General features: G+C 39.3%; 1 protein-coding gene across 2 annotated transcripts; it reads left to right on the top strand.

Annotated features, from left to right (window-relative positions):
* The first annotated feature begins 7,334 nt into the window (after positions 1-7,334).
* LOC124914437 (transmembrane 9 superfamily member 3-like) lies at positions 7,335-10,775 on the top strand. Of its 2 annotated transcripts, none has more exons than XM_047454982.1 (8): positions 7,335-7,600; positions 8,056-8,096; positions 8,179-8,764; positions 8,838-8,975; positions 9,061-9,217; positions 9,572-10,056; positions 10,135-10,400; positions 10,487-10,775. In XM_047454982.1, exons 1-7 carry the CDS (start codon positions 7,461-7,463, stop codon positions 10,352-10,354), a joined length of 1,767 nt encoding a protein of 588 aa, XP_047310938.1. In that variant the 5' UTR covers positions 7,335-7,460; the 3' UTR covers positions 10,355-10,400; positions 10,487-10,775. The 2 variants fall into 2 exon arrangements, with proteins under 2 accessions (XP_047310938.1, XP_047310940.1); XM_047454984.1 differs by having other exon boundaries at positions 10,470-10,775.
* Positions 10,776-10,789: the final 14 nt, after the last annotated feature.

Genomic DNA, 10,789 nt, shown 5'->3' with positions numbered 1-10,789 from the left:
ACCCAACCACCACCTTAATAGTCTACTAACCAACCACTACATTAAATGGCCCATTAATGTAGAGAATGACATATTTTCTTACAAGGCTTCTAGAAGGTTCCTTGGTTGGGCCTCCATGAATGATTAAGCCTCTTGGGTTAGGAAGACAAGTGGGTCGTGACATTCTCCCCACTCATTCCGGCGACGTCCTCGTCGCATCCTCTTTGTAGGTCTCAATGATGTCTCCAAATGCGACAAAAGTTTTGAGCGATATGTTAGCTTTCCAACCCGTTTCTTCTCTAAGAAAGGGCCTTCGTATCGCCTCACAGACCCCTTATGAACTTTGGAAAATCGTCTCTCTTGATAGAGGAGAAGTTTTACTACCACTCGGTTTCCTCCGAACTCCAAGTGTCTTCTCTTCTTGTTCTCCCATTTCTTCATTCTCTTGGCGGTCTTGTCAATTTCGCACTTCCCTTTCTTGAAGAGCAACTCCTCCGATTGTCTCTTCAATCCCTCCAATTTGGGAGATTCAATGCGATAAATGATTGTCGCCGATGGTTTAGTACCATTGACTAACTCTTCTCTATGGTCCACCTCTCTCTCATGGTGGAGTTTCTTTGGAAAATCGGCGGGCATTACATCCTGAACTTTCTCTAGGACAGTTGTAATTTTCGGATGTGTCTTCTCTTGGACCACAATTTTCTCATCTTCTTTCAAAGTAACAAAAGATGATGAATAGTCCTCCTTTACACCTTTTGAGAGTTGCATGGCAGAGAGATGCCTAGTTTCTCTCTTGCCTTCTCGTGTTAAATGTATTGTGCAAGTATTGCCTTGCTCTAGAATGTACATAGCATTAGCAGAAGGGAGTATAAATGCATTTACCTTGTCTAGGAACTCTATTCCAAGAACCATTTTGTAGTCGTCCATGTCAATAATGGAGAAATCCAGAAGGCCAGTCCACTCCCCCAAGTTGACTTTTACATTACGAGCAACTCCATAAGTTGCACTTGGTGCCGAGTTGACTGCTTTAAGCCACCCCTTTTCTTTGGTGTACCTAATCCCTAGTCTTTCCGCCTTTTTTACCTCTAGAAAGTTGTTGTTGGCTCCCGTATCCAACAAAGCTTTAACCATATGGATTTTTAATTTTGTTTCCACGAATAATCGTCCTTTCTTCGCGGTCTTTGGCCCTTCAAACTTTGCTTTAACGACATTAAGGAGATTTAACGACCCCAATCGAACTTCATCGTGAAGGCCTTCTTGCTCCTCCATCAAAGTGGATAATTTGTTCTTCATAGGGCACTCTCTTGCTTTATGCGGCCCTTCACAAAAGAAACACTTTATCCGGGGTCTCTCTCCACGTTTCTCGTCCCGATCTCCTCTACCATTGGGCTTCGTCCTCTTAGTTGGGTCTTCATTGCTGTAAAAATAGTCTCCACCATTTTCCCCCTCGTCATTCCTCTCATAAGTCGACTTTGGTTTCTCTTGTCTTCTCATTTCGATAAGAGATTCAGCAACAGCGATCGCGGTGTTTAGATCTTGGACACCACGCCGTTCCAACTCAAGCTTTGCCCACATTTGTAGACCATCTGTGAAAGCAAACAAGGCTTCGTCGTCTGAGTAGTTAGGGATCTCAAGGAGAGTAGCGATGAACTCCTTGACATACTCCTTGATACTCCCCCTTTGTGAGAGTCGCCGCAACTTGGCTCTTGCCTCTCGAATAGCATTTTCAGGGTAAAACTGCCTCTTGAGCTCTTCCTTGAATTCGGTCCAAGTGTTAATAGAACACGTACCTCTTTCTATGTCGCCACTCCTTCGCCTCCACCACAACATTGCGGTGTCTTCTAAGTATGTCGTGGCAGTATCTATCTTTCTCGCCTCTTCTACCAGGCCGAGTGCTTTGAAGTACTGGTCCAGACCCCATAAGAAGTTATCAATCTCCTTCGCATTCCTCTCGCCTAAATACGCTTTAGGCCTTGGAACATCTATCCTTGACGGATTTGGGATTCCTACAGGCGCACGTCCGCACTCTTGCGCAATCGCCTTCTTGAGTAACACCACATTCTCTTCAGTGGCTTGTAATTTAGATGACATTACCTCGAGGTTCTCGGTCAAGGTACTGATTTCGCCAAGTAGGGTCTGCTCCATGATCTGAGTTTGCTCTTGACATTTGGACAAGACCTCGTTCAAGGCACCTTGCATTCCTTCTCGGAGCTCGTCTCTCTCTTTCTCGAGCTCGGCAATGCGTTCCTCTAGGTCCCCGGCATTATCTTGTCCGTACGCCATAGTGAGTTCTACCTTCTCCAGTCTGGCGAGAATGTCAACGATAACATCCCTTGATCTCTCTCTTTCTTTTGTAGCTTTGGATCCTCCCGTTTGAACTTTGCGGGAGATCCTACCATCTTCTCCGGTCCCGTGGGGAAGATTTTCTACTTCATCCACGACCTTTGAACTTTCATCCGATCTCTTCGTCATTTCAGCTCTGATACCAATTGTCACGGGCTCAGTCTTTCCACTGACGATCCGTGCGGCACTAGTTATGATCTTCGCAAGAACGAGTAACTAGTCAGCCTTTATCGACGCAACACTCGACGTTTAATAGAATTGACACAAGAATTCTAGAGAGAGAGTAAACTCTTAGAAAGAATATTAATATTATCTCACTTGAATACTTGGTTCTTTACAAAGGAATACATCAAAGGTATTTATAGGGCTATCCTTAACTACTATATTAATTATATAACACACAACTACCCCATTAATTGTGTGCTAACCAACTACTACATTGATGGCTTACTACCCAACCACCACCTTAATAGTCTACTAACCAACCACTACATTAAATGGCCCATTAATGTAGAGAATGACATATTTTCTTACAAGGCTTCTAGAAGGTTCCTTGGTTGGGCCTCCATGAATGATTAAGCCTCTTGGGTTAGGAAGACAAGTGGGTCATGACATTCTCCCCCACTCATTCCGGCGACGTCCTCGTCGCATCCTCTTTGTAGGTCTCAATGATGTCTCCAAATGCGACAAAAGTTTTGAGCGATATGTTAGCTTTCCAACCCGTTTCTTCTCTAAGAAAGGGCCTTCGTATCGCCTCACAGACCCCTTATGAACTTTGGAAAATCGTCTCTCTTGATAGAGGAGAAGTTTTACTACCACTCGGTTTCCTCCGAACTCCAAGTGTCTTCTCTTCTTGTTCTCCCATTTCTTCATTCTCTTGGCGGTCTTGTCAATTTTGCACTTCCCTTTCTTGAAGAGCAACTCCTCCGATTGTCTCTTCAATCCCTCCAATTTGGGAGATTCAATGCGATAAATGATTGTCGCCGATGGTTTAGTACCATTGACTAACTCTTCTCTATGGTCCACCTCTCTCTCATGGTGGAGTTTCTTTGGAAAATCGGCGGGCATTACATCCTGAACTTTCTCTAGGACAGTTGTAATTTTCGGATGTGTCTTCTCTTGGACCACAGTTTTCTCATCTTCTTTCAAAGTAACAAAAGATGATGAATAGTCCTCCTTTACACCTTTTGAGAGTTGCATGGAAGAGAGATGCCTAGTTTCTCTCTTGCCTTCTCGTGTTAAATGTATTGTGCAAGTATTGCCTTGCTCTAGAATGTACATAGCATTAGCAGAAGGGAGTATAAATGCATTTACCTTGTCTAGGAACTCTATTCCAAGAACCATTTTGTAGTCGTCCATGTCAATAATGGAGAAATCCAGAAGGCCAGTCCACTCTCCCAAGTTGACTTTTACATTACGAGCAACTCCATAAGTTGCACTTGGTGCCGAGTTGACTGCTTTAAGCCACCCCTTTTCTTTGGTGTACCTAATCCCTAGTCTTTCCGCCCTTTTTACCTCTAGAAAGTTGTTGTTGGCTCCCGTATCCAACAAAGCTTTAACCATATGGATTTTTACTTTTGTTTCCACGAATAATCGTCCTTTCTTCGCGGTCTTTGGCCCTTCAAACTTTGCTTTAACGACACTAAGGAGATTTAACGACCCCAATCGAGCTTCATCGTGAAGGCCTTCTTGCTCCTCCATCAAAGCGGATAGTTTGTTCTTCATAGGGCACTCTCTTGCTTTATGCGGCCCTTCACAAAAGAAACACTTTATCCGGGGTCTCTCTCCACGTTTCTCGTCCCGATCTCCTCTACCATTGGGCTTCGTCCTCTTAGTTGGGTCTTCATTGCTGTAAAAATAGTCTCCACCATTTTCCCCCTCGTCATTCCTCTCATAAGTCGACTTTGGTTTCTCTTGTCTTCTCATTTCGACAAGAGATTCAGCAACAGCGATCGCGGTGTTTAGATCTTGGACACCACGCCGTTCCAACTCAAGCTTTGCCCACATTTGTAGACCATCTGTGAAAGCAAACAAGGCTTCGTCGTCTGAGTAGTTAGGGATCTCAAGGAGAGTAGCGATGAACTCCTTGACATACTCCTTGATACTCCCCCTTTGTGAGAGTCGCCGCAACTTGGCTCTTGCCTCTCGAATAGCATTTTCAGGATAAAACTGCCTCTTGAGCTCTTCCTTGAATTCGGTCCAAGTGTTAATAGAACACGTACCTCTTTCTATGTCGCCACTCCTTCGCCTCCACCACAACATTGCGGTGTCTTCTAAGTATGTCGTGGCAGTATCTATCTTCCTCGCCTCTTCTACCAGGCCGAGTGCTTTGAAGTACTGGTCCAGACCCCATAAGAAGTTATCAATCTCCTTCGCATTCCTCTCGCCTAAATACGCTTTAGGCCTTGGAACATCTATCCTTGACGGATTTGGGATTCCTACAGGCGCACGTCCGCACTCTTGCGCAATCGCCTTCTTGAGTAACACCACATTCTCTTCAGTGGCTTGTAATTTAGATGACATTACCTCGAGTTTCTCGGTCAAGGTACTGATTTCGCCAAGTAGGGTCTGCTCCATGATCTGAGTTTGCTCTTGACATTTGGACAAGACCTCGTTCAAGGCACCTTGCATTCCTTCTCGGAGCTCGTCTCTCTCTTTCTCGAGCTCGGCAATGCGTTCCTCTAGGTCCCCGGCATTATCTTGTCCGTACGCCATAGTGAGTTCTACCTTCTCCAGTCTGGCGAGAATGTCAACGATAACATCCCTTGATCTCTCTCTTTCTTTGGTAGCTTTGGATCCTCCCGTTTGAACTTTGCGGGAGATCCTACCATCTTCTCCGGTCCCGTGGGGAAGATTTTCTACTTCATCCACGACCTTTGAACTTTCATCCGATCTCTTCGTCATTTCAGCTCTGATACCAATTGTCACGGGCTCAGTCTTTCCACTGACGATCCGTGCGGCACTAGTTATGATCTTCGCAAGAACGAGTAACTAGTCAGCCTTTATCGATGCAACACTCGACGTTTAATAGAATTGACACAAGAATTCTAGAGAGAGAGTAAACTCTTAGAAAGAATATTAATATTATCTCACTTGAATACTTGGTGTTTTACAAAGGAATACATCAAATGTATTTATAGGGCTATCCCCAACTACTATATTAATTATATAACACACAACTACCCCATTAATTGTGTGCTAACCAACTACTACATTGATGGCTTACTACCCAACCACCACCTTAATAGTCTACTAACCAACCACTACATTAAATGGCCAATTAATGTAGAGAATGACATATTTTCTTATAAGGCTTCTAGAAGGTTCCTTGGTTGGGCCTCCATGAATGATTAAGCCTCTTGGGTTAGGAAGACAAGTGGGTCGTGACAATTTGCACGAGTAACAATATAAAAAATCGTGAAAAAAAATTACGGATAACATTTTTAATTTTATTTTTAACCGTTTTAAATTTATGGGTGGGTCAACTCACAATCCGACCCAAGTATCTATTTACTCAACATCATTATATATTAATTAGTTAAAAAATTGAACTTATATTAATATTAAAACGTCCCGCGTTTATCAAATTTAGTGTTGAATTTAAAATATAAAGTCTTTGTAGCCTAGTTGGTTAAAGAGTTATACTTGTTTTGTTAGGTTGCAAGTTCGAAACATACCTCTAGTATTTTTAATTTTATTTTTAACCGTTTTAAATTTAAAAATGGGTCAACCCACAATCCGACCCAAGTATCCAAATTAACCACAACTCTCGACCCGGCAATCCGGACACTTTAAAAATTAAGCATTATATATATATATATAGTTAAAAAGTTGAACTTATATTAATATTAAAACGTCCCGCGTTTATCACATTTGGTGTTGAATTTAAAATATAAAGTCTTTGTAGCCTAGTTGGTTAAAGAGTTATACTTGTTTTGTTAGGTTGCAAGTTCGAAACATACCTCTAGCATTTTTAATTTTATTTTAAACCGTTTTAAATTTAAAAACGGGTCAACCCACAATCCGACCCAAGTATCCAAATTAACCACAGCTCTCGACCCGACAATCCGGACACTTTAAAAATTAAGCATCATTATATATATATAGATTAGTTAGTTAAAAAGTTGAACTTATATTAATATTAAAACATCCCGCGTTTATCAAATTTGGTGTTGAATTTAAAATATAAAGTCTTTGTAGCCTAGTTGGTTAAAGAATTGTATTTGTTTTGTTAGGTTGCAAGTTCGAAACATACCTTTAACATTTTTAATTTTATTTTTAACCGTTTTAAATTTAAAAACGGGTCAACCCACAATCCGACCCAAGTATCCAAATTAACCACAGCTCTCGACCCGGCAATCTGGACACTTTAAAAATTAAGCATCATTATATATATAGATTCCAATGATAAACTATTAATAATTAAGTTTTTGTTAATAATGTCCCATTCAAAGGTAAGTAAGACAAAACCTTTCCATTTTTTGTAAGGATAATTTTGTAATATCTTATTAAGAAAACTCCTATATAGAATAATCATAATATGCACTCCTAGGTCTATTTAGTAATTATCAAATCTTATTAAAAATAATAAAAATAAATTATTCATATATAAGCGGATTTATAAACTTTCATTTATTATTCAAAAATATGATATAAATAGTTTTATTGAATTTATTTGAAAATAGATATATTCTTTGAAAATTTATTAAAAAATTGTAAGTGTTAAAGTTATATATTATTTCTTAATTTTTTACTTACTTAGTATATATATTATTTCTTAATTTTTTACTTACTTAGTATAAATATTATTTTTTGAATTATTAATGTTTTGTAGTCTTCTCGATTATAAATAGTTAATGGATATACTTATTATATAATTATCATTTAAATTGCACAAAAAAGAAGAAGAAATAAAATAGAGGACTAAATATGAAAAGTGAATAAAGTTAAGGAGCTCATATACATATTCCATCCAATTGAATTATATTTCGCCGGTCCACGATCTCAATAGAAGCGCGTGCAAAGCACTCGTTCTTACCCTTTCCTAAATCCTCAAATTCGTAAATGCGATCTTCCGTTCGCCCGGGGAACTCAACTCTCATAGTTCTATCAGCAGGTGTTTGAGCGCAAGGGAGAAGATGAAACTAGGGTTTATCTTGATTCTTCTCATTCTAAACAGCGCTTTGCTGGTAAGATCGGATTCTTCCAATCACAAATATCAACATGGAGATACAGTCCCTCTATATGCCAACAAGGTCGGTCCTTTCCATAACCCCAGGTAATAGATCCATTTCCCTCACCTCCCCTTCATCTTATCGCTATCTTCTGATCTGTTTTCAACTTTCTTTTGATCATAAATTGCGCCTTACTTGTTTGTTTTGAGTTCTATTGTATGAATTGTGTTTTAAGTGTAAGGAATAGGATGTAGATCAGCTTCATTTTGCATTTCGTTTCAATCCTAGTGTTTCTCCAAATGCTGAGACGGGCATTAGGAAATGTTGAAATCCGAGTGTGCTACTTTGTTTCTTTATAGATCTAGAGCATTATCATCTGTAAAAACATAATTATCTTCATCTAGGTATGCTTAGGCTGCATTGAATTTGGTTGATTGACTGGATATATAGTTGTTTTTGGTGGCTGATTGATGAATTGAGAGATAGGTGTAGTGTGTATGTAGACAGAAGTGATAATTCTATTATTTTGACCTTCTTCTCATTGCCTGTTTTCTTACAGTGAAACATATCGGTATTTTGATCTGCCATTTTGTTCCCCAGGTTCGTTTTCTGTTCCTTTTTATGCAAATCACTTAACTTTGATTTCATATTGTTGTATAAAGTGGGTGATTATCAACTACAGGGCATGTGAAAGAGAAAAAAGAAGCTCTTGGAGAGGTTCTTAATGGAGATCGTCTTGTTACTGCACCTTATACAATCGACTTTTTAGTTGAGAAAGATTCGGAAAGTGTTTGCCAGAAGAAGCTCTCAGTAGATGAGGTTATTAAGTTTCGAACTGCTGTCATCAAGGACTACTACTTCCAGATGTACTTTGATGATCTGCCTATTTGGGGATTCTTGGGAAAAGTTGACAAAGAAGGCAAATCTGACCCTAGTGAATACAGATATTACCTCTTTAAGCATCTTCATTTTGAAATATTCTACAACAATGACCGTGTCATTGAGATCAATGTCCGAACTGATACTAACACCATGGTCGATCTGACCGATGATAAAGAAGTTGATGTTGAATTCTTTTACACGGTCAAGTGGAGGCAAACAAGTACTCCTTTTGAGAAGCGGATGGATAAGTATTCACAATCTTCCTCTTTGCCGCATCACTTGGAAATCCACTGGTTTTCTATCATCAATTCATGTGTAACAGTTCTACTGTTAACTGGTTTCCTTGCCACGATTCTCATGCGAGTCCTAAAGAATGATTTTGTGAAGTAAGTAAGCAGCCTTGTCTTAAGTTTCTCATTTTAATGTCTTTATTTATTTGATATATGATTTTATTAATAGGTATGCTCATGATGAGGAAATTCCTGATGATCAAGAAGAAACTGGGTGGAAATACATACATGGTGATGTTTTCAGGTTCCCGAAGTACAAGTCTTTGTTTGCGGCAGCCCTAGGGTCCGGAACCCAGTTATTTACCCTGTAAGTATACCTTTTTCTGCAATATGAGCCTCGTTCTTCTAACTTAAGGGCAATAACGTAAATCTGGCATTGTCTCCATTTGCAGTACGATATTCATTTTTATTCTTGCTCTTGTTGGCTTCTTCTATCCATACAACCGTGGTGCTCTCTTCACCGCACTGGTTGTTATATATGCACTTACATCAGGAATTGCTGGCTATTATGCAACTTCTATATATTGCCAACTTGAAGGAACAAACTGGGTATTTGTTTCGACTTAATATCTTATAATTTTGTATTGAGAATGCCTTTTGTTCTGATGAAAATGGTTTTCTTTGAGATATTTATGAATAATACTGGCCCCATTTGAAAACACTATCTGCCCTAGGTTTTGGATCCAGATGAGAAATCGTCCATAAATTTCCTTCTCAATCTCTTATTAATTTTTGTTTCTAAGCGTTATCTCATCTGGATCCACATTCAAATGACATCTTTGGACATAAAAGAGTGCTTCCAAAGAAATTTATATACAAGCTCTCGCTAGATATGTTGAATCTGATCTGTTGTTCATTGACAAATTACTTTCTGGTTCTGCATAAAAACGTTTGAAACGGCAGGTGCGAAACTTGTTATTGACTGGAAGCTTGTTCTGCGGACCTCTGTTAATCACATTCTGCTTCCTGAACACAGTAGCAATTGCTTATAGTGCAACTGCAGCTTTACCATTTGGTACAATTATGGTGATACTCCTCATATGGACACTAGTAACTTCTCCTTTGCTGATTCTGGGCGGAATTGCTGGAAAGAATAGCAAGGCAGAATTCCAAGCTCCAGTTCGAACGACAAAATATCCTCGAGAAATTCCTCCTTTGCCTTGGTACCGTGGAACACTTCCTCAAATGGCAATGGCTGGGTTTCTACCTTTTAGTGCGATCTACATTGAGCTTTATTACATATTCGCAAGCGTTTGGGGCCACAGAATCTACACCATTTACAGCATATTGTTCATCGTTTTCATTATCCTTCTGATTGTTACTGCTTTTATTACTGTGGCTCTTACTTATTTCCAACTTGCTGCTGAAGACCATGAATGGTGGTGGAGGTAAGCAGATTTTTTATTTTACTTCTACTTTCAATTCATTTATTTGAAAAAATTGTTAAATATATAAATATTTTTTAGGGCTTTTCTGTGCGGTGGATCGACGGGGCTTTTCATATATGGATATTGCTTGTACTACTATTATGCACGTTCGGATATGACTGGGTTCATGCAGACTTCGTTTTTCTTTGGATACATGGCTTGCATATGTTATGGGTTCTTCCTGATGCTTGGGACTGTCGGTTTTCGCGCTTCTTTGTTCTTTGTTCGCCATATATACCGCTCGATTAAGTGCGAATAACCAACTTGTTTTGAGTGGGGTTATGTTGTTTCAATTTCAAAATCGGGTAATGCGTAATAATATTCTTCCATAACATCTCTAGTGAATTATGGTCGAATATCTAACCTTATTGCAGGCTCCTCTCATATGCAGGTCTGAAGAAGAAGTGGATACAACTTCCTTTGCTGGTAAAATACTTTCAATGATTAGTTGTGATAAAGGGTAATTCCATCTTTGGTAGGAAAAGAAGCTACCATATTTGGAGAGAAAGGGCTGCTTTTTTCTTTTTTTTTTGTTATATAATAGACAGTTGAGCAATAGACCATATTTTTTACTATTACTGCTACTACTAGCTCTGTATTTCTTTCTTTGTAGATGATATGATGGTCCAGAAGACATGAATGTTTAACTCAAATCAATCCTATGTTTTCACTTTCTTGTCCTTTAATTTTACTT

Source organism: Impatiens glandulifera, chromosome 9 (genome assembly GCF_907164915.1).
Source record: "Impatiens glandulifera chromosome 9, dImpGla2.1, whole genome shotgun sequence".
NCBI lineage: Eukaryota > Viridiplantae > Streptophyta > Magnoliopsida > Ericales > Balsaminaceae > Impatiens > Impatiens glandulifera.
The sequence above is the reverse complement of the archived record's forward strand: the minus strand, read 5'-3'. Positions and strand labels throughout refer to the sequence as shown.